Source organism: Heterocephalus glaber, unplaced genomic scaffold (genome assembly GCF_053883595.1).
Source record: "Heterocephalus glaber isolate CG9 unplaced genomic scaffold, H.glaber_assembly_v1.0 deba00001613, whole genome shotgun sequence".
NCBI classification, from domain to species: domain Eukaryota; kingdom Metazoa; phylum Chordata; class Mammalia; order Rodentia; family Bathyergidae; genus Heterocephalus; species Heterocephalus glaber.
The window spans coordinates 8,124,169-8,149,490 of NW_028258384.1; the positions used below are offsets into that span (position 1 = coordinate 8,124,169).

The 25,322-nt window shown below is 34.4% G+C and overlaps 1 protein-coding gene across 2 annotated transcripts in view; it reads left to right on the plus strand.

The window, feature by feature from the left end:
- LOC101705527 (adapter SH3BGRL) overlaps window positions 1–25,100 on the plus strand; it is a 71,881-nt gene extending 46,781 nt beyond the window's left edge. For both annotated transcript variants that reach the window (XM_021247656.2, XM_013067104.3), the window contains exons 2-4: window positions 2,364–2,549; window positions 17,664–17,744; window positions 23,359–25,100. In XM_021247656.2, coding sequence (XP_021103315.1) covers window positions 2,364–2,549; window positions 17,664–17,744; window positions 23,359–23,391 — 300 coding nt within the window. In that variant the 3' untranslated portion in view covers window positions 23,392–25,100. The remainder of the gene's footprint in view (window positions 1–2,363; window positions 2,550–17,663; window positions 17,745–23,358) is intronic.
- Window positions 25,101–25,322: the final 222 nt, after the last annotated feature.

Consider the following 25,322-nt stretch of genomic DNA (forward strand, 5'->3'; position numbering starts at 1 on the left):
TCCCCAAAGAATTAAAAGCGTCATACCACAGTGAAATATGTACACTCATGTTTGTAGCAGCACAGTTGTTAATAGCTAAGACTTGGAAACAGCCCAAATGCCCATCAACTGGAGACTGGATAAAGAAAATGTGGTTTTTTTTATAAATGGAGTACTACTCAGTAATAAAAAATGAGAAATTACCTACATTTATAGCTAAGTGGATGCACATTGAGGTGATACTCTTAAGTGAAATAAATAGGACACACATGAATAAATACCGAATAGTTTCTGTGGTCTGAGAAACTGAAAGCGTAAATAAGGACTAAATATGTGAAATACTAAAGGTAATGTGAAATAGGAAGAAAAGGGGTAAAGGGGAAGAAAGTGGGAGGGCTAGGGGAAAGGATAGAAGGGAATGGGATTAATATGAGAAAATGGAAAAATAGGAACAAAATCTTTGTAAATAGGGAGGAATGGAGGGGTTGAAGGGAGGGGTGGGCAAGGGTGAAAAATAAGAACCAAGAGAGACTATGTAAAGTTGCAAATTTCCAGTGATGAATGTCATTATATTGTATACCTAAAATGTACCAATGATTAGAATGAATAATCGATAATGTAAAATAGGAAAAAGAGGTCCAAAGGGGTAGGGGGAGTGGGAGAGGCAGGGGAAAGGCAGGGGAAAGGAAAGAAGGGAAAGGAAAAATGATGAGAAATGGCAAAAATGGAAATAAAGTCTTTGTAAATAGGGAAAGGTGGAGGGCATGAAGGGAGGGCTAGAAATGGGGAAAAAATAAGAACCAAGAGGCATCATGTAAAGGTACAATTCCCAGTGAGAAATGTAATTGTGTTGTATTCCTACAATGTACCAATAAAAGAATTTAATAATAAAAAAAAATAAAATAAAAATAAAGTACATTCAGTTCTCTGACCAAAATAGCTTTTATAAATTCCTTTGTTTTGTAAAAAATTGAGAATGATTTCCTGGGATTATGTGATGAGAAAAAAATATTTACCAAAGTCGCAAACAACTTGGAAATAGTGCAACCTCTGTACATATCTTAGTTACTTTTCTCATTGCTAAGACAAAATACCCAAAGTTAAAAGAGAAAAGGTTTTTTTTGGCTCACAGTTTGTAGAGGTTTTAGTCCATAGTTGGCTGGCTCCAAGGCAGGGTGGCATGGCAGAGAAGCATTGCAGAGGAGAAATAGTCCATGGCAAAGCAGGACAGTCTCCACCCAACAAAGCAGTGAAGCAGCAGCCTGCCCTTCCAGGCCACCTGCCTTTTGGGTGCTGCTACTCACACCGAGGGTAGGGCACCCTTTATCCCAGCATTGTACCCTTAATCTCAGAATCACACACTTAATCTCAGCATCATACACCTTAGATCCAGCCACCTCCAGAAAACCCCACCTATGACCTCAGGAGGCTTTGGGAGGACATCTAGATACAAGCTGTAACACTACATGTATGCATGTGTGTGTGCTGGGGGGTGGGAGGTGTTCATTGTTTGAATTTTGATTCCCATTAGCAGGCCTGCTTCTTTATATATATTTTGATGCTTCTGCCCAGTGTGTCCTTTTACTATAATTCCATGAATAAATTTGCTTACTGATTGTTCTTTTCAGCTCAGAAGTATGAAGTAATGGTTTTAAATATGGGGAAATTACTATGTATAGATCTGTGAACTCAGGTTTTCAAACATACATATGAAAAGAAAAATTATGTTAATTTTACTATTTTCAAAGCTATCTCAGGTATAATATTAATCAAGGAAAAACGATAGAACAGGCACCTATAAACATATCTTAGCAGCACTTGTTAAGCACTAATGAGTGGTAGAATTATGTTCCAAGTTTAGTATTCAGTCAAGCTTAGTCTTCTCATTCAGTTTCTGTCCTGAACAATGAAAACTGAGATGTGAGTGACTTCCAGCTTTGTGTTGCTGTCAAGCAAAAATTCATTTCTGATGACTATGCTTGTTAAAATGGTAAGTCATTTGGAAAGAGTTTGAACAAGGACTGAAACTGAGGCTTGTAAATCATCATAGCTTCCACTACACATACTTTTGAATTAACTACACTTCTTTTTGTTATTGACATGCATCAGCTAACCTTGCTTCAGTATTACTAGATAGGGGTCTTTTCAGTGGGAAAAGGAAAAAATTTGATTAAAAGGACCTATAGGCTATTCTTCAACCCACTTGTTGAGCCAGACAGTAATGAAGAATAAACATATCTATTTTGAAACCACAAATTTTGATACATGTTTGAATTTATTTTCTGCTAGCTCACATACACTGACTTTTGCTGAATTTGAAAAATAAAAATTACAAAAGCTATTTGCTCAGCAATATGATTTCTTGTCCTTTGGGTCTTTCTTAGATTAAGAAGAAACAGCAAGATGTGCTTGGTTTCTTAGAAGCCAACAAAATAGGATTTGAAGAAAAAGATATTGCAGCCAATGAAGAGAATCGGAAGTGGATGAGAGAAAATGTACCTGAAAACAGTCGACCAGCCACAGGGTATCCCTTGCCACCTCAGATTTTCAATGAAAGCCAGTACCGAGGGGTAAGGAAATAATTTTCATTTTGTTTTTTCAATAGATTCCACTAAATCTATCCTGTTTTTACCCTGACCCTCAAACTTGGATGTCGTCATTTTTCCTCTATACAGTAATTTGCCCACTGCTCCCACCCTTAGCAACTGGAGTAGTTTGCATTCTACTGGGAGGCAAACAGATGAGTCATTTGTAAAAAGAGTATTTATAAATGTGTAAATACAAACCTAAACCTAAAGTTGACTTTCTATTTCTTCATCTTGATTCCAACCAGAACAATTATTGCCTCTGGTGTGTCTGGAGAAGCCTCTGAAAAGAAGTTGTCTACTTTAGTTACTTAAATTAAGATTAATTAAGAAGAAGAATATCTTACTTTCTTTTTGTTTGTTTATTTGTTTTGGGGTTTTTTTTTTTTTTTTTGGTATCAGGGATCGAACTCAGGACTTTGCGCTTCTCAGTCAGGTGCGGTACCACTGAGGTAAATCCCTGGCCATTACTTTATTTTTGAAGCTAGTAATATTGGCATGTTGGTGTCAGTAAGGGATTTTCTCAAATTTTTAAGTAGCAAATTGAACTCATGCAAGAAATGAGGGAAGCCAAACCTGTGATATAGGCTTTCAATATGTCATCTCAACTCATTGAATCTTCATTTTAACCAAGGAGTAGTTGCATTCATTCTTAATTTTTCATTCACTGTATATTTAAGTAACTTCTATAGCCTATGGTCATTTTAGGCACCATATACTCCAAAGACATATAAAATACACTTTTGCAGCTGATTGGAAATGAGGTAGGGGAAGAATCATAAATATCTGCAATATTTAGAGGGATGGTACAGTATAGAAACTATATATAAGAGCTATAGGAATTTGGAGTAAAGAAATACTTATAATGCAGGGTTCTCCAGTTTAGCGTGGCTGAAAATGTATGTTTATAGAGGTACCAGTCTAAATCCTCTTACCTCATAGATTTCTATAAGAGTAAGAATGCCATGTTTTGATATTGAGTCTTTATGTGACAACTCAGAACAATTAAGGGACGAACAGGACAGAAACAGGAAAGTTCGTTGGTGCAAAATATTTTCTCTCTTAGTTTGTCAGTTACAAGGAGGAGCATGGAGATTTCAACTTTTACTCCCAACAAGGCAATGTGCAAGGATATACTCTATATAAAGTGAAGGGGCTTAGGCTGTTTTAGAATATGAAATTTCTACCAGTTGCAAATCTCAGGGACTGGAAGAGTCATCTAAAGTTAGCCAGTCAAATTTAAACCAGCATGTTGTTGTGACCTCTCTTTCTATAAATTTTATTTTTTAAAACTGACACATAATTGCATACATCTTGATAGGGTACTATGTGATATTGTGATAAATGTATATACTGTGTAATGTCCAAATCAGAGTAAACATAGCTATTTCCTCAAGAATTATCATTCTTTGTCATAAAAACATTCAAAATATAAAGAAATGTGGCATTTATGCACGATGAAGGGCTTCTCTACCATAAGAAAGGATAAATTTGAGTCATTTGTAAGAAAATGGTTGCACTTTGAAACCATAATATTAAGTGAAATAGACCAGATATACAAGCTTAATACAGTTCCCTTATATGAGCAACCCAAAATTTAAAAGAGATAGATAATAGGAAGTAGGGAGGTAGTTCTTTCTCACATGGAAAGTAGATCAAGAGATGGAGGGAGGGGATGGGGGAAGGGGATAAAAAGAGAATTAAGACTGAGGATTTAGCTCAGTGGTGTCGCAGCCTGCTGCGCAAGTGCAGGGACCCAAGTTCGATCCCCAGTACCAAAAAAAAAAAAAGAGAATTAAGATGTGTTATGTACATATACCAACTTCCCACAAGGAATTTAATCATTATGTACTGCAAACGTGTACTAATGAAAAAGAGAAACTGGGAAAAATTCCTACTTTTACCTCCTTTAAAAATAAACAATATGCTATTATCTCCTTTTGAAGCAGCAATTTCAATTATTTGAATTTGAAAATAAATACATTTGAATTATAAGTGTTCATTTGAGAAGCCACATTTATTTAGTTTACTTCTCCCTGAGAAGCCACACTGCTGGAGAATGGAGTGTGCTATGTAATAAGGCAAGTATCACTGAGAAATGAGAAGATTGAAATGAAGGCGTGGAAGTGAGACTCAAGTAATGAAAACATGTTTGTTAATGGAAAAGGAATCCAACCTCTATTGAGTGCCTGCTTTGTGTCTGGCACAAAGGAGTTTAACGATCACAATTAATACTTTTAATTTTATAAATTCTTAGGATAAAGAGCATAGAGCAATTATTTATTGAAAATGCATATGTCAATGATTTGCTATATTCTTTTATTATATTTTTAGTATATGTGCTGCCGAAGTGAGCACGATATTCTTTGTAATCAGCTCTCATACCAATCCCATGAGAATAGGTATTGATAATTCCACTTTGTAGATAAATCATATGAGGCTTAGAAAAGGTCAGCTGGTTTCCTAAGTCTCAAAACTAGTAATCAGTGATGTAACTAGGATTCAAACCTAGATATGCCTTACTCTGAAGCTCCTATTCTCTTAATGTTGATTTTCCTGTTTACTTAGATATCACTTCTTTATTCTTTTCTTGCTCTATTCTGTATTATTGGAGGATTACCTCTCATTATTGCATTTCCCAGCCTCTGTTGTCAACTTGCTTCCTATTGGGTTTGGACAGTATTGGGAGGCACTGGTCGGAAGACGGTAACACAGGAGGAGGGAGAAACCAAGGTATATCACCCTCTCTTGTTTCTGGAGGTGTATGTGACAGTGGTTGCGTCTTGTTTGTGCTATCGACTATCACATGTCACACAGTTCGTAGGCTCTGTAACACATGCTTCTTAACTTTCTCCTTTACATTTAGTTTTGGTAGCACATTCTGGTATTGCTGATCTCTGAGTTAACACACACGCTCTTATATGACTCTCATCTCCATGACAGTTTATAATTAGCACTCCCTACTAATTCCCTTTACTCACCTGTCTCAGGGTTTCTAAAGTTTGGCACTACTTACATTTTAAGTTGACAGTTCTTTGTGGTAAGGGTTTTCCCTGAGCACTGTAGGATCATTAGCAGAATCTCTAGCTGCGATCCACAAGAGGCCATAACTCCTCAAGTTGTGCACAACTGAAAATTTCACCAAACATTGTCAGATAACTCCCGGATAGAAAATTATATTCTGTTGAATGCCACTAAACTATATCTTCTTTAATTTTTATTTTTATTAGTACTTGTTTGCAATACACAGTGATTACATTCATTATGGGGAGTCGGTACATGTACATAATACAGCTTAATACATTTTACATTCTCCTTTCCTCTCCCTTCTCTCCATCTATTGGTCCCCTTAACTATTTTTTCTTTGTTTAATATTTTTTTACTGTTATTAGTACATTTGTAATATACAATGATTAGAGTCGCTGAAGGGAATTGGTACATAACACATTTCAATTCCCTTCTTTATCCCCCTTCTCTTCACACCCTTTTATTTTTCCAGCATCAGATTCATTTATCTTAAAAGTCCTTATCTATCATTGTGTTTCCCATAATTTATCTCTATTATTTTGGTCTTTAATTTATTCATACTTTGGGTTTCTCATATAAGAGAAACTATGAGGTACTTATGCTTGTGTATCTGACTTAGTTAACTTAACGTTATGGGTTCAAGGTGCATACATTTTTCTAAAAATGACTCACGTTTATCCTTCTTTATGACAGAGTAGTATTCCATTGTATATAAATACCACACTTTCTTTATCCATTAATCTATTGATGGATATATGAGCCACTTCCAAGACTTAGCTCTTAAAAATTGTGCAGCTATAAACATTGAGTTTACATGGATCTCTGTAATGTGATATCTTTTAACTCTTTTTAGGAAGATATCTAGAAAGGGAATAGCTGGTTCAAATGAGATTTGTAGTTTTCCATTTTGAAGGATCTCCATGTTGATTCCAATAGTGGTTTTGCTAATTTACATTCACAACAATTCCTTCTTCAGAAGGATTCTTTTTTCCTCTATACCCTTGACAACATTTGTTATTATTTGATTTCTTGGTGATAGACATTCTTTCTAGAGAAAGATGGAATCTCAGTGTTCTTTTAATTTGTATTTCTGTAATGTCCAGAGATGCTGAACATTTTTTCATGTATTTATCTTTTTCTGAGAAGAGTATATTCATTTCATTTGACAAGTTTTTGATTTGGTCTTTTATTTGGGGGGAATTTAACTTTTTCTTCTTTATACTTCTAGATATTAGTCATCTGAGGGATAGCTGACAATTTCTCTTCCATTTTGTAGGTTGTCTCTTCACTCTGTTGGTTGTTTCTTTTGTTGTGCAGAAGCTTTTTTAGATTATGAGATTGACACACTGCCTTCTGTGCTAAGGAGGTGGCAGCTGTGCAGAAGCTTTTTAACTTGGTGTAATCCCACTTGTTAATTCTTGATATTATTTCTTGTACAATCAGGAGTCTTTTTCACAAAATCCTTGCCTATGCCTATGTCTCCAAGAGTTTTGTGTCTTTTGTCTTGTAGCAGATTAAGTGTTTATGTGTTAATACATAGGTCTTTGATCCATTTTGGTTTTATTTAAGTATATGGTGAGAGATATGGGTCTAGATTAAATCTTCTGCATGTGGATAGGCAATTTTCCCAGCACCATTTTGACTGCATTGTATGTTTTTTTTGGCTCATTTGTCAAAGATCAGACAGCTAAATGTGTCAGGGGTTGTTTTTGCATTATCTATTTTGTTCCATTGATCCACATGTCTGTTTTTGCACCAGTACCATTCTGCTTTTACCACTGTAGCTTTGTCATATAATTTTGAAATGTGAGATTGTGAGGTCTCCTGCTTTGTTTTTGTTATCCAGGTTTGCTTTTCCTATTTTCGGTCTCTTCTGGTTCCAATTTTAGGAGTTTTTTTGTAGTTTTATGAGGTATGTTGTTGGTATTTTCATTGAGATTACATTAAATCTGTATATGTTTTGGAAATGTGGGCATTTTGACAATATTTATTTTGCCTATCCAGGAATAGGGGATCTTTCCATTTTCTTTTGTCATCTTGAATTTCCTTTTTCACAGTACTATATTTTTTGTTATTGAAGTCTTTCACTTTATTTGGTAGGTTAATCCCTAAGTATTTAATTTTTCTTCACTTGATCTTAGCCAAAAGGCCAAGAAGCAATTATATTTAATTTTTCTTAAAGCTATTGTGAGTGGTATTATTTCCTAATTTCTTTCTCCATGGGTTCACTTACTAGTGTGCAGAAACACTATTGATTATTGTCTGCTGATTTTCTGTCCTGCCTTGCTGAATTTATCAGTTTTAGGAGTCTTTTGGTAGAATGTTTTAGTACTTCTATATAAGGGATCATATTGTCTGTGAATAAGGATACTTTGAACTTTACCTTTCTTATATGTATCTCTTTTATTTCATGCTCTTCCCTGATTGCTGTAGCTGAAGTATCAAGTACTCTATTGAACAGGAGTGGCAATAGTGTATATCCTAGTCTTATTTCTCATTTTAGAGGAAAAGCTTTCAGTTTTCCTCCACTTAACATGATGTTGGCAAAAGCTTATAATAACTGGCTTTTATCAGATTGAGATGAGGTACTTCTATATCTATTCTCTTAAGGGTTTTGAAAAAAAATTTTATTTTATTGGTACATTTTAGGTATACAGTATAATCACATTCATCATTGGAAATTTGGACTTTTACATAATCTCTCTTGGTTCTTATTTTTTCCTCTTCCCCTGCCCTCCCTTCAACCCCTCCATCCCTCCCTATTTACAAAGACTTTGTTTCTATTTATTCATTTTCTCATATTAATTCCATTCCCTTCTTTCCTTTCCCCTACCCCTCCCACTTCCCCTTCCCCTTTGCCCCTTTTCTTCCTATTTCACATTATCTATTATACCTTTTAGTCCTTATTTACACTTTTAGTTTCTCACACGAGATAAACTATTTGGTATTTACACATGTGTGTCCTTTTTATTTCACTTAAGAGTATTGCCTCAATGTGCATCCATTTAGCAATAAATGTCTCTAATTTCTTATTTTTTATGGCTGAGTAGTACTCCATTTTATTAAAAAAAACACATTTTATTTATCCAGTCTCCAGTTGATTGGCAATTGGGCTGCTTCTAAGTTTTAGCTATTACAAATTGTGCTGCCATGAACTTGGATGCACATATATCACTGTGGTATGATGCTTTTTTTGGTACCGGGGATTGAACTCAGATACTTGCACTTGCACAGCAGGCGATAAAACCACTGAGCTAAATCCCTGGCCCCTCACTGTCGTATGATTCTTTTAATTCTTTGGAGGAAGATACCCAGCAGGGGAATAGCTGGGTCAAATGGGACTTCCAGTCTTAGTTCTTTGAGGTATCTCCATACTGATTTCCACAGTGGTTGCACCAGTCTACACTCCCATCTGTTTTTTTAATCACGAACAGATGTTAAATTTTGCTAGACTTTTTCTGCATCTGTTGAGATGATCATGTGCTTTCTGTCCTTGCTTCTGTTTAATGTGGTATATTACATTTATTGATTTGCTTATTTTCAGCCATCCTTGCATCCATGAAATGAAGCCTGCTTGGTCATGATGATGATTTTTTTGATGAATTATTCCATTATGCTGACTAGTATCTTATTAAGGATTTTTAAAATGTTTATTAAAGAATTTGGCCTGTAGTTTTCTTTCTTAGCTGAGCCCTTGTTTGTGTTGGAATCAAAATAATTTTAGCTTCTAGAAATGAGTTTCGTAGTACTCCTTCCCTTTTAATTTTATTAAAGAGTTTGAGGCATATTAGCATTATATCTTTACTGAAGTTCTTATAGATTACAGCAGTGAATTCCTGATGTCCTGGACTTTTCTCGGTTGGTAGGTTTTTTTCATGACTGCCTCAATTTCATTGCCTATAATTGATTATTCAGGGTTTTTATCTTCACAATTCATATCTATTGAGGAATCTATTTTTTCTGGATTTTCCAATTGGAGTACAGATTTTCTACATAGGTTACCAATAATTTTCAGGATTTTGGCCATGTCTGTTGTGATTTTCCCTTTTTTGTTGCTAATTGCATTGATATGGATCTTTTCTGTTTCTGGTAAGATTGACTAAGGGTTTATTTTCTTCATTCTTTGAAAGAAGCAGCTTATCGATTGATCGATACCTTGTTTATAAATCTAAATTTCATTAATTTTTGCTCAGATCTTTATAATATCCTTCCTCGTACTTGGTTTGGATTTGAATTCTTCTTGTTTTTGTACCATCTGTTCACGCACCATTGGGTTATTTGTTCTAACTTGCTCTGTTTTTCTGATGTGGGAGTTCACAGCTGTAAACATCATTCTTATAACTGCTTTCCATGTGTCTCATACATTCTGGTATATTTATCGGTATTATTTGATTCTAAGAACTGCCTTCTTCTTTGAATTTTTGTGACCCACTGATTGTTCAAGATTGTATAATTTAATTTCCAGAGGTTTGCATAAGTTCTGATGTTTCTTTTGCCATTGATTTCTAACTTCATTGTATTGTGATCTAATAATATGCATGGGAAATTTTCAGTCCTTTTGTTCTTGTTTAAGTATGCTTTATGGACTAGTATGTGGTATATTTTGGAGAAAGTTCCATATGTCGCTGAGAAGAATATGTATTCTGTTGTTGGGTGGCACACTCTTTGTAAAAATCCATTAAGCTCATTTGTTCAGTGTCATGGTTCAACTTTGATATTTCTTTTTTGACTTTATAGCTAGTTGATCTATTTGTCATGACATTCACATATTCCCCACTATAATTGTGTTGATGTTTATATTATCTTTTACAACCAGTGGTGTTTGTTTTATGAAGGTGAATGTATCCATGTTTGGTGCATATATATTTATAATTTTTATTTTGTCTTGATGAATGTTCCCTTAACCACGAGGTGCTGACCTTGTGTGCCTTTTTTGATCATTTTTGGCTTGAACTGTGTTTGTTTGAAACTAATATAACTATTCCTCCTTGTTTCTGGGTTCCCATTGCATGGAATATTGTTTTTCATCCTTTGCTTTTTAGTTTGTGAAGTTTTTTTTTTTTTTTGACTAAATGTGATTTCTTGTGCACAGCATGCCTTTGGGTGTTGTTTATTGATACAGGTTGCCAATATGTTTCTTTTGATTGGGTAGTTAAGATCATTCATATTGAGAATTGTTACTGGAAGGTATTGACACATTCTTGTCACTACATTATTTTTTGTCGTGAATTCCTTTTCTTCTAAACTGCTCACCATACCTGATGTATTCATTCCTTAGATATTCGACATTTTTAGCTTCATTGTTTCTAGAATATCCTTGAGAATTTTTTGGATTACTGGTTTGGTGGTCATGCATTTCTTAAGGTGCTCTTTGTCATAGAAAGACTTGATTTCTCCATTAATTTTGACAAATTGTTTTGCCAGATATGTCAATATGAGTTGGAAGGTTCTTGTACTTTAAGGCTTGAAACCCTTCACTCCAAGCTCTCCTGCCCTTTAAGATTTGTGTTGAGAAGTCTATTATAATTCCAATGGGTTTACCTTTATATGTGGTATGTTGCTTTTCTCTAATAGCTTTTAAAATTCTGTCCTTGTATTGGACTTTTAGAATTTTGACTCTGATATGTCACTTTCATTAATTTTGGAACATGAAGATGCATTGTAATTGGCCCAGCATCCAATACTCTGGAAATGAAACATAGTAATGTCGATTACACAAAGACAAAGCAGATATTGGCATAAGGTAAAAACCAATTAATAGTAACAACTATGTCACCCTTACACTATCTATCAACAATATTAAAGTCAAAGACTACTGGATATTGCCATACCATAAGAATCAATGAAATCTACCACTGTACCACCTTTAACAATAGAAAAGAGAACTGTAATTATAATATAGATACAAGACAAACCAAATACAGTAAGTATTTGACTTACAAATGAGTTCCATTCCTGGAGAAAGTTTGTAAGTACAACAAAGTGAGTCTTACACACTTCTGACACAAATATACAATGTATATTGCTTAGTACTTCCTGGCAGTCCCCTACAGATCACCACTGCTTTTTCTCTTGCTTCCACTCTGGTCTCTGATTGAGCACTGTACTACTGTATACTATTGCACTGTACAGTAAACACATGATAACACAATGGTGATAATATCCAACAGACATGTGGATACTTCTGCAATTTCTTTGCATCTATGAATGTTTGTAATACGAGATCTGTTTGTATCTGTGAAAGTTCTCAACTCAAATATTTCTAAGTTGGGAACTCACTGTATTGACATACAGTAAAATCTATTAAACACAAGAATTATACAACCATTAACAATAAAAAGAATTCAATAATAATAACATAGAATCAACTAAGAAATATTAATAAAGCTTAATAGTAATACTAGTGTGTTTGAATGGTTTCTTCCCAGTTTCTGTGTTCCTCTGTGTATCCCAAGTCAGGGTTTTCTGTACTTTGCTTTATGTTCTGTGGGACTGTGAGGTACCCACTCTGGTTTCAGAGGCCTCATTCTGTACATGCCACGTGGTGGCAACCATCTAAGCTGAGGCATATCCCTGATCACATTGGCAGATAAGGAAAGCAAACAGACCACTGAGCTCTGTGTTGGATGCAAGCCCTAGAGTGGGGAAAGAGCATCAAGCAGTCTGCTGGACTTATTGCCAGCACTTCTAGACCCAGCCCCTCTAAAACACACTCATGACCAGCCTAGCTTCTCAGGTCAGACGGCAGGAACCCTGTGTCCTTTCCAGCTTAAGCTTCACCTTCTCAGGGAGTCTATATCTAGCCTACACCCTTTTGATGATTGTCTGTTGTGGCCATCTCCCACCCAGTCACTATGGTAAGATAACCCAAGAAACTTTGAAGTATATAATTGTTCTGTAGCTGTTCTATAGCTGTCTTTAAACAATTATCTCCTTCCCCAAATTGCTCTTGATTAAACACTCAAATATGTGGGCCCTGCACTGAGTTTGTTCACTGGCTTTAGCTTGCCATGTGGAAGAAGTTAATTTCAGAGGAAAACCCCATGTTGTTTTTGCAGTTCACAATAACTGTGGGCTTTTATTGGTACTAGCACTGCTGGCCTGGCCTGATGGTTTCTTCCTGAAGCTGCCAAACCTCTTTGAGCTTACTTTGTGTTAGTAGAGACATGGCCCCTCCCAGGGACCTGGGGTTAGCTTCCCAGGCTCCTTCATTCTTTTCTCTGCATTATCCTCCATTGTCAGGATTCTTTTTAGTTTCTAGTTTTCCTGTAAGCTTGCTCCTGATTCGTAGACACATAATTCCTTTTTTGTCTTCACAAAATTGTTGTTTTCCAGGTGATTTGATTCCAGGTCCCAGAGATGCTATATTTGAACTATGGCTTAGAATCTTATTTCCTGAGTGGAACATAATAGAAACTACTAGCCTGCCTACATATGTGAGGCTCAGCTATAGAAGATACAAAATGTGTAAGAATAATCTTTGTTCTAAAAGAGCTTATGCTATGTATATGAGGAAGTGAAATACATTTTCATATAATGATAATATACTAATAATATATGGTGAAATATATTCTGGATTAATGCTATTGGAATGTCATAGATGCAAATAAATTAATTTTTCTTTTTTTCTGAAAGATAGTTCCTATAGATAGTAAAAACTATGTCATAGTCTGTTTTGTGTACCCTTACATTTCTAACACCAAGAACAGTGCTTAGTATATAGTATGTGCTCAATAAATATTTGTGGAATATGTGAATTTATTTGACTTAATTAAAAAACATGTTTTCTTCGCTCAGATTCACAAACCTGTTCGTGTTTCCTATGGCTGGAACCAATGAATAATCATAGAATTTGACTATAAAATACTTAAAATAGAAGCAACTGGACTACCCTATATAGAATTACATGATAAGATTTGAATACAGTTGAAGACTTACTTTCTTTCACATGAATCAGATGACTGACACAAGTTATTTTAGTTGTTTTGTGATAAAAAAAAATACCTATTTGACTCCTTGATTGTTTTAACTAGTATTTTGAGGTTATTTCCAAATGTAAAGTGTAAATCTTGCTATATATGATTTGACTACATTGGTTTATCAGTTATCTACTTCAGCATAGAATTGGTGTCTAGATCCGGTTAGTTTCACTTTTGAATGGTGAATTCAGGGGAAGTAAGAATATGCTTTGTTACCACCAATCTATGCTCTACTTCTATGAGCTCAATTTTCTTAGATTTTACATGTGAATGAGAATATACAGTATTTGTGTTTCTATGATTGGAATATTTCATTTAACTTAACATCTTTCAGGTTCATCCATGTCACAAATGATGGAATTTCTGCTTTTTTTGGGTTAAATAATATTTCATTGTCTCTATATATTGCATTTTCCTTATCTATCCATCAATTAAAGGATAATTCACTTATTTATATTTCTTGGCTATTGTGAATAATAATGCTACCATGAAAATGGGAGTGTAGATGTCTCTTCCATAGGATGATTTCATTTCCATTGGATATGTACTCAGAAATGAGATCATTTTTTCATACAGTAGTTCTATTTTAAATGTTCTGAAGGACCACCTTCTGTTTTAATGTTTAAGTCCATAATGGTCACACTAATTTACATTTCCACCAAGAGTGCACAAGGTGTTTTTAAAAATTTTTCCACATCTTTATTAGCACTTGTTATCTTGAGAAAGACTCATTTTTTATATGCCCATTGGCCTTCAATGTACAATATCTTCTTTTGGAGCATTTCTATTCCAATCTTTTGGTTCAATTTTAAATTGGTTAAATCTCATTTACCTTTCATTTGCATTTTTCCAGAATAGCTTTCCCTACTCCTTTTTCTGTCTTTAACTTGTCACAATCAGTTTGGTTAAATATACAAATACACATATTTTCTTTAATGGGTAATTTTGTCTGATTTATATGCTATTTTTACCACATTCCCTAACATACAGATACATTCCTCATGCCATTTTTAATTGAATGTTTTAATTTCAGTCCATAGAGTTAACTTTTTTGGCTTATATTTTTCTGTGAATTTTAACACAGTCATGGATTTGTGTAACCAGTGCCATAATCAAGATACAGAAACATTAAAAAAACTCTTTCATGTTATCCTTTACATTTACACTCTGTACCCATCCTTAAAACCTGGCAAACAATGATCTGTTCCCATCAGTATAATTTTGTCTCTTTGAGAAGGTATAAATGGATTTATATACTGTTTAACTTTTTGAGACTGGCCTCTTTCAATTTAATGCACTTGAGATCCACACAAGTTGCTGCATATATCAACAATTTGTTCCTTTAATTGCCAAATAGTATAACACTGTAAATATGTGTTACAGTTTAACTACTTTCATTGATAGACATATTTATGGGTTCCAGATTTTGGCAATTATGACTATGGTTACTTTAAACATTTGCATCCAGGTTTTATATGAACAACAACTTTCATTTCTCATGGATAAATACCAAGGAATCTGATTACTACATCATATGGTAATTATATTTTTAATTTATAAGAAACTGCCCAAATGTTTCCAGATTGACTTGCCACTTTATATACATTATATATATATATATATATATATATATATATATATACTCATTCCTAATACACAGTATCCTTTTTTATTAATTATATCCTTTTTAGCTCTTGGTATTGTCAGCTTTGTTTCTTTCTTTCTCTTTACTAAGTACCTAGGACCTTGAACATGTTATGTGCCACTGAGCTATATTCGCAGCCCTAATGTTTAAAAAAACAATCTAAAGATGTGTCTTGATATCACTTGGCAATTTTAATTTGCATTTGCTTAACAGCTAATGACACTGAACATGTATTCATGACTACTTGCCATGCTTACAACCTATTTAAGTGTCCTTTTAGTTCTCAGTCACTTAATTGAGCTGTTTATTTTTCATCTATTAGGTTTTGTGAGATTTATTTATTCTGGATGCCAGTTCTTTGCTACATACATGTTTTGCAAATACTTTCTTCCAATGTATAACTCGTTTTTAAAATTCCCTTAACAGTTGTTGTAGTCTGGGTTTGCAAGGGAATAGATTTAATACAGGACACACAAATTATAGGATTATTTTATAATAATCACCCAAATAGTCAGATACAGAGGAGTGCAAGAGATCTGTCCACACGCTAGAAACCTGAACATGAGGCCTGTATCCCATGGCAGTGTCCCGCTCAACTCCAGCTAATGGCCTAGAGCCCAAGGCAGTGTCCTCCACGAGTCCAGCCAGAGGCCAAGAACCCATTGCAATGTCTCATGCAAGTCTACATCAAGAATCTGTACTGGGAAGGCCCAAAGCCAGTGGTGGAAGCTAGAAGGTCTTCACAGGCAGGGTGAAGGATCTGTGCCACCAGGCTGAGGGATCTGCACTGGAGCCAGGAAGCGATGCTAAAGGTGAAGACCAGAGCTCCCCTGATGACAACAGCAACCATCCCTAGTGATAGTGAGGACTCGAGCTCCTCTGACAATGAGAACAGCTGAATTTGTATCAGGAAAATCAGCCATGGCAAGCTTCTCCAGGAAAATCAACAGCATACAGTCTTCCCCTCCAGTTCTCCTTTTATGGTCTTGGCAACAATTCTCAGGTGGGGCTTCCATACCCAGAATCATACTGACTCATTTCAGCTGGGGATTCCAGGTTGACCATTAGTTAATCCACCACAACAGTGTCCTCATCCTCCACAAAGCAAATTTTCTTTTTATTGTGTGCTGAAAGAAACTAAGTATGGAGGAAATAACCATTCTGATGTTTTTTGGGGGGGTAGGATTCAAATTTTAGGCATCATCATCAGCTTGAGAGGCTCTGAACTTTTTATCTTTGTATCTTCAAAGTGTCAAGAAAAGAAAAAGTATTCAGAAAGAACCCTATAATTGATAATCTGTTGGGAAGACATTCTCTAGAGAAGCCACAATTCACAAGGTTTTTTAACTTTAACAAATCAGCCCAAATGTCAAGCTTCTCTCTCTCGCTGTTTAAAAATCAAACAAATTAAGTTGAGGAGTAGACAATGCCAATATATTCAATTTTGTTCATGATTGTTTGTAAGTGACAAATTTAGGTAAGTCTGTTCGTTAGTTTTGTAGAAGGTTTGGTGCTGTAGAGAATGACAGTGGGAAACCTAACCAAACTCAGTTGTGTAAGGTTTCTCTTGGATTCCAAAGGCTGAAACCTCTCAGTGGTTTGGTTGTTCTTTTGGTCACATTTCATGAACATTTCATTTTGTTGTTCAAAACATGGCACAGACTCACCATTCTTCTGGATTTGGTCATATAAAGTTAATATATGGTCTACTGTAGAATATGAGGAAATCTATATCCAAATAAATAATGAAAGAGCAATGTGGGGAACCGGAATAACAGTTTACCACTAGAAATCAGCAGTCTCTTACTGGGAAATAGTTGGCAGGTTTGAGTAGTGGAGAAAGCTCCAAGCAGATGTAAATGCTATGTGATACTGAGTAAAATTTTTTGCCATTTCACAGTAAAATACACCCAGTGAGAGAGAACCAACCAGAGACCGATAGATCCACACAGGAGTTTATTACCGGCCGGGACCCCAGCCGAGCATCGGCCTCAGAGCCTGGACTGGGGGGAGATTAACATATTTTATACACCTTTGAGGCCAGCAGTTTCTAGACCCCCCTATGGGATAGAACTAGTAAAGCAAGCAAAAGGTACAGAAGCGGAATGTCCTGCTGTTAGAACATTTGTAAAACAATAGTTGATTAATTGTTTCTAAGAGACTCTAAGGGGAGGAGGTTTCTAAGCTTCCTCCTTTTGAGTTCATCTAAAGGGCAGGCAGGTGGGTTGTTCAGCAGCAATATGGAGTCTTTCTTGCTAACTAGGGTCCTTCACTTCTAACCCACATTAAATGCTATCCAGGGGCCATGTCTTTTGACTACTTTTTCCAGAATTCTAGGATTATTGAAAGTAGCCTGTCTTCCCTCAGTGAGACAACTCATCCTATCCACCACTATCCTGTCCTTTGTTGATTCCACATTCCTAACTCTTTTGCCTTCTTTTCATCAAGGACTATGATGCCTTCTTTGAAGCCCGAGAAAATAATGCGGTGTATGCCTTTTTGGGCTTGACGGCACCGCCTGGCTCAAAGGTATGGTTTTTTTCCTCTTGCTTTATAATTTATTTTATTGCTGCTGGGCTTTTAAATCAGTAAAATTTCTACCTTTATTAAATATTCAGATTAAGTCAGGGGGAGTTCATCATAGCTAATAGTCCCCTTCTGCATACACTTCATCCTAAGCAGGGTAGAAATATGTGCATAATCACAATAAAATTATAACATATGTGTGTAGGAAGTGGTAGGTGAACTGACTTCTTCATCAGGCAATCCAACACAGTTAACATTACCTATTCAAAGGTGATTTGGAGCATTAAAGACTATTATTTCAGTTGTTATGCACAGTTCTACATAGACAACAAGCATCCTACAACATTTACTGTCTTTGTGTGAAAGCAAATGATAGATTCATCCATTCAAGTTAACTAAGAGCATTTTGAGTTACAAACTCGTCACTAAATTGCTAGCTAACTTAGGGAATATTTGCTACCAATACAAATTAAATTTTCAAGTGGCAGTGTTCCTAGGGGAACCAAAAAAGAAAGAAAGCAGAAACGAAATTGCCTATTTAATGAAATGTCTTAAAACTGTGGATTTAAGTATGCCTTTACCTTTTGCAATAGCTCTTCTCAGTCTGGGCATGGTGGTGCACACCTGTAATCCCAGCACTCAGGAGGCTGAGGCACTAGGATTGGTTCAAGTTAGAGACAAGCCTTGACTGCACAGTGAATTCAAGGCCAGCCTGGACATAGCAAGATCCTGTCTCAAAAAACCAAAAAAAAAAGAACCAAAACAAAAACAAAACAAAAAATAGATCTTCTCCACACAAGCTGACTTAATCAAAATGTGTGTTCCCTGCTGTGTGCTCTTAACACCTGATTTTACTTAGATTATTCAAACTCCACCTCCTGTGGCGACCCTGTGTTTTTACTAGATGCAGTGTGCTAACATTGTGTTTGTGTCACTGTGATTTTTTTTCTTTGACAAAATTTCTTTTTCCAAGGATAAAATGTTATATTTTAGATTTTGTATAATTTGAGTTATAAGAAAATTTAGGTAAGGCACCTTTGGTTAAATAAGCTAATAAGACCAAAATTAAGTCATTGAGTTTAGTGCAGATTAGAGGAGGTATGAAAGAAATAATCTAGATAATCTGTTTCCTGTGGCTGATGACTCTCATTCAGTTAAAATTGGGATTTGTTCATTCACTTATTCATTTATCAACAATTTGAGTGTCAAGCATTAAGATTAATGGTGGGGCAAATAACCAAATGTAGCACACTTCTTACATTCTAAGTGTTTATAACCTTGAGAAGATGTGTTTGCAAATAATTATTTAACAAATACAGCTATGTATAATTTTAATTTAAGACATACTGTGGTAAATTCTATAAGATAGTGTAAATAAAGACTTGTAAGAGTTTAGAAGAACTAATCATAAATTCCTACTAAGGAGACTGTAAAAGCTTTCACCGAGTAGTGGCATTGGAGCTGTTGGAGAGCCTTAAATAATAGTGATGCTAAGGCATGTTTCACAGAGACAGCAACAGAAACCACTGCATTGGGGGGTGGCTCTACATAATTATATATTCAGGGAGCAGAGTGTGATACAATGTGACTTCAAAACAGAAGACATTAATAAAGGATGTGAAATTAGCTAGCTAGGCTGGAACCAGATTATGATTGCTGTCCTGGATAGTTTTAACTTTATCCTACAGACATGCAAAACGCATGATGGAGAATACGGAAAAACAATGATACAATTTCAGTATTTTAAGTTGTGATTTAATCTGAAAGAACAGTGGAGATTATGAAGGATTGGAAAAAGGGGAGCTGATAGATCCAGCTAACCAGACAGGTCTGGAAATGACAATGGTCATGTAGGATGTACTGATAATAGGGATATTTTGAATGTTAATATTTAATATGGTTTTTCCAAGACTAAAGGTAACAAATTTGATGTCAGATATTATTTTTCTATTGTTCAGCTCAATTTTCAATTTTCGCCCTTTAACGGGACAGTGAGCTAAAAAAAAGAACTAGCTGAATAGAGTATATCAAATAAGAAATGCAACTGTAAAATACACATTGAAAAAGTACATTGATGGTAAAAGAAATGTGGTAAAATGAAATACAATTTTCATCTGTGAGATTAACAAAAATTAAATGAAATAATGCTTGGTATTGAAAAGAGTACATTGAAACATAAGGAAAAAAGGAGTACTACTTTTAAAGCAGAAGGGGAATTATGTATCAAGAACTTCAAAAATATTTATACTTCTTTACCCACTTTCCTCTTGGGTATGACATTTTGATGAAATAATCCTATACATGAAAAAAAGCCTTATTAATAAAAACATGAATAAAATGTAATTTATAATCTTAAATTATAAATAAGTTAAAACTTTAACAGGAATGTCAACTAAATGAAATCGCTAACTAAATGAACTTAATAGACAAAATTGTAAATGAAAGTATTACGTATATTATGAACTTTGGAAAAAATTAGATGTTCAACAAAAAATAATTTATCCACTCAATGAATTCATAGTATTATGAAAGAATGATACACTACCCCAAACCTCCCCTATCAAAGGTCTCACTTTCCATGGTGTTAGTCACCAGTGGTCAACTACGCTATGAAAATGTTACTGTAAAATTCCAGAAATAAATAATAAACTTTAAATTGCCATTTTGAGTAGTGTGATAAATTATCTCAGCATCTTCCCCATCCTATCCAGGACATGAATCATTCTTTTGTCCAATTTATCTATTCTGTATGTACTAACTGAATCGTGGCAGTAGCAAGAGAAGGACAACATTTACATAATTTTGTCAGTATATTGTTATAATTGTTCAATCACTAGTTATCATTGTTAATCTCTTACTGTTCCTAATTGATAAGTTAAAATTCACTGTAGGTATGCTTGTACAGGAAAAAACATAGTATATGTAGGGTGTTGTACTATCTATAGTTTCAGGCATCCACTAGGAATATACCCTGTACGGATAAGAAGGAACTAGTGTAGTTTGTGAAAGAATGTATTAAAATGAGTTACAGAATTGTTTCTATAGGATCATTTTCTAATTATATTTAAAATTCATGCATAAAACAAAAAAGAGTCTGAAAGGAACCATAGCCAATATACATGTTCTTCTCCCAATCTTTATTTTTGAAAATAATTACAATGTATAGTCATTACATTTAGTAGTAAAAACTAATTCACTGGAGAGCTTGATATTTAAAATAATCTGTAGCAGATATTTCCATAAAGCAAAGAATATTTTTGTGGAAGTCAAATAATTTTTATATCTTGAATAGTTGGTGCATTAAAAAGATATATAAAATTATTAATTACTCTATTTTGCCAATGAAATAACATTTATCATTGGCACTTCTTTGGTGTAGAGGTGATGGTTTTGAGATATGAGATAAAATAATTGATATTTTTACTAAACCACAAACCTAGTGATGTTCGTGCTAAGAGGAAAATGACTTCCCTGTAGAAGGCATGTTGAGGGAACAGGGGTTGCTGGTTAGAGAATTGTTCTCACTATCTTCACTGGAAGTCTGTCTCTTCTATGAAATTTAATGCAATTTTATTTCCACTGAATTCATTTTATTCACACTGTATCTGTAGGCTTTGTTTCAGTTATTAGACAAAAAGAGAGGAGGGGGTGAGAAGAAAGAAGAATAAGGGATGCATGTAGTGGCCAATGCATTGAGGTGCACACTTCACATACATCTCATTTTATCCTTACATCATCCTTATGAGCTAAGTGTCATTAATGCCATTCTACAGAGGAGAAAACTGATACTCAGATACTTGAAGTAATTTGTCCAAAGATACATAAAAATTCAGTAGCTGAGCTAGAATTTGAAACTAGGATTACCTGATGCAAAACCAATGCATTTATAGAATGATTTTTACATTATGAGTAGTGGAGAGTATTACCCATATCATTGCTTCTAAAACCTTCTGCTTGATTAGATGAACCATGATTCTATAAATATTGACTGCTTATTTTCAGGTAATAATAAAGGTTAAGATAGATTTAAACATTTGGTTAATAAAACCTAATTAGAAAAGTAAATAGTTTACTTTATATATGATGAATTCTAAAGACAAATTACAAAGAATTGTTGTGTATGCTTGTAGTAGTAATTTATTTCATTAAGAAGGATAACTGAAAGCTATATAATTTATAATAAATTATAGCAAAAATCTATTGGATGTGATTTAGGAAACTAGGCTGCTTCCAAAATTACTGATTACTTAGAAGCATTGAATGCTCATAGGAAGAAAGACTTCATGTTAGGGCTTATTCATGTTACTGTACAATGTTTCCTCAAATAGGTTAAACATTTTGTGAGTCTTAGTATTAAATGTGTTTTTTGTGGAAGGAATTGTTGTAGGTCTAGGTCTGCTCCATAAAATGAAACAAATTATGTAATGTAGGTATGAGATATATTTATTTTCATACCCATATATTATGTCAGAAACTTTAAAAAAATTTAGAAATTTCCTTCTCTCCCTCCCTCCTATGCTTCCTCCTCCTCTCCCTTCCTTCCTTTAATCTCATTTTGGAATACCCAGCTGCTTTTGACTCTTCTAAGATTGCCACAATTTAATTACTGACTGGTATTTAGAGTGTTAATATCTGGAACACTTGATTTCTACAGCTCAAGTCTTGTGTTTCTTTTTCCAGAATCACTCTTACCATACATCTTTAATTCACCAAACTATTCATGAAGATTATTATATGTAAAGTATTATGTTGGGAGCCAAAGCACATAGGTAGTTCAGAATCCCTATACTAGATATTCACTGTCCAAAGGAAAAAGACAACCTGATTTCTTTTCCAGCCTACTGTCATGAAACATAAAGCCACAATATTTTAATGAATAGCACATTCTCTAACTTAACATTAGTTAAACAAAATTCAACTAACTATAAACATTAGGTAACAATATTTGTGAACTCTCGATTTTTGTAAAACATCTCCTGAGGGAAAAAAACCCTAGCTTATTATTTTAAAATACCAATTTTACACTCTAAATAACTTGCATTTATGGAATAATTTCAAACCATTAGTAATGATTAGACAGACTTTCATTATGTGTCTTGTGTCAGCTTTCCTGGCACTGAGACACAATACCTGTTCCCTGCAATTTAAGGGAAGATAGATTTAATTTGGCTCATGGTTTCAGTATTCAGTCCATGGTTGGCTGGATCAAGACAGAAACATCTCAGCAGAGAAGTGTGGCAGAGAAAAGATGCATAGTTCATAGCAGCAGAGCACAGCAGGGAGACAGTGCAACAGAGGGACTGAAGAGGAACCATATTAGTACCCAAGGTCACTCCTCCATGACCCACCGAGAAACACCAAGGGGTGTGTTTTACTAATCTACTAGGTTATTTCTTAACCAATAAAGTTGATATGTCAGGATTAAAAGTCACGTGTTTTAGACAGTAGTTTCTATATTATAGTTTTTCTATTAAAAATTTTAAGAAGTCTTTTCTGTACTTAATTACTCTGCTTTTGAATATCTTAGTAATTTGGTCTTATGAAGTCTAAACAATATACACCTAGATGTCTGCTTTGTGATATTTATGCTTAACTTGTTTTGTTCTTTTGTTTTCAGGAAGCAGAAGCCCAAGCAAATCAGCAAGCATGAACCTTAAGCATTCTGCCTTAAGCATTCTGCCTTAAGCATCTTGAAAAATGAGTCCCTATTGCTTTTATAAAATAACAATTTTTCAAATAGCAAAATTATCTTGATTTCAAAAGAAATTGGCTTAAAGTTAAAGTAGTTAATTAGGTGGTATTTTCCTGTAAAATGAAAATGAATACATAATTAAAATACGAACATTATGTTGAGGATAATGGGAGGTTATGATAAAATTTTAAATAAATATCATGGGATAGTATTATCTTCCAAGATAATTTTTGTACCTTAATGATTTTTACAAAGAAAATACTCTTCCTTTTTGATACTCTCACAACTTAAGTGTATCTGCAGCTCACCATTCAGAAATAGAAAGTGTGAGTGAATCTGTCTCTTGTTCCCAAATTGCCTCATTAGTTTTAGTGAACAAGAATATGTATGTGTTTTATGTGAAATTGTGATCAAAAAGTACTTGGAGATAATGATTATGATATTTGAAACATTGTAATTTTATATGATAATTATAACATTCCCATTCTTTTGTAGAAGAAACTTATATGTACTGATCCACAAGCTTTCAGAATTCTAAATGTAGCTTTTCATTCCACATTAAGTGTTCAGATTACACGACCCACTCCCATAAAAAGCAGTAGGTGCATTCACTTGACAAGTTCTTTATGTAACTGCATTCTTATGATGAAATTATGTTTCTGAATTGCTTACCTCAGTGAAATATGCATGTTTTTTCATGGAATTGGGATAGCAAGGAAGCTTAAAAGGGCATGCTTTTGAATAGAGCTCAGATTTTAATTAATTATTAAAAAGTATGTTGCCACTTATTGACCAACATTTGTTTTCTATGGGTTTTTACTAAAAGAAATCTTATTGGGTTTCCCCTTTTTAAGAGACTGTGACTATGAATGCCACTGTCTCTTGATATTGGACCTTTCTGTTTCAGTTTAGTCATACATTGTTTAAATACATTAATACAAGCAGAGAGAATATTTTCTATGCCTCTATTCCATGAAAAAGTACAAATATCAAGTAAATGGATATGTTAATCATGTTCAATTGTTGTGACAAAATACCTAAGAAACAGTTTAAAAGAAGAAAAAATTTCATTTTGCTCCTGGTTTCATAGGTCCACGTAGCTTGGTATCACCACTGTGGGCCTGTAGCAAACAAGAACATGGTGGGGAGAGTATGGTAGAGGAAAGCTGCTCACCTCATGGTGGCATCGAAGCAAAAATAGAGAAAGCTCCCTTTTGCAACAAAGCACCTCCCCCCAAACCCAGTGTAATATGTGTTCATCAATAAGTTAATATAGCTTCAGCTGTTGATGAGGTTAGAGCCCGTTATCTAGTCATTTTCAAAAGGCTTCACCTCCACCTACTGCTGCCATAGGGATCAAGCCTTCAACACATGAGCTTTTGAGGGACACTGCAGGTACAAAACGTAACAAGAGACATCTTTTAAAATATTATTAAAGACTTTTAGAGAGAAAGCATTGTCTAAATCACTTAACTCAGAAAAAAAAAACTTTTGTATTTTAGTTCCACACTATTTCTAAAAAACAACACCCTTTTCTTTAGTTTATCCTGTTTCTTGTTTGCTAGTCTGTACTCTATAAAAATCAACATATGATGAAAATATGGCTTTGTTTATTGATAATCAAATGATGTGATGCTTTAAAATAAACAGTACTTTCAGAAACATAATTTATGTGTTCCTGGAATTTCTTAATATAATAGTAATTTTAAATGAGTAATATTACTTGTAGAGCATTTCATGACCTGAATTTTGGAATATACACTGGAGTCAAACAAACTATTCCATTATTTTGTTTACAAAAATATGCCTTAGAAAACTCTTTCTAGAGTTCTCACAGGGTAATTGATAATAGATTCTGGAAAATGCTAAAAAAAATTAGCCAAAATTTT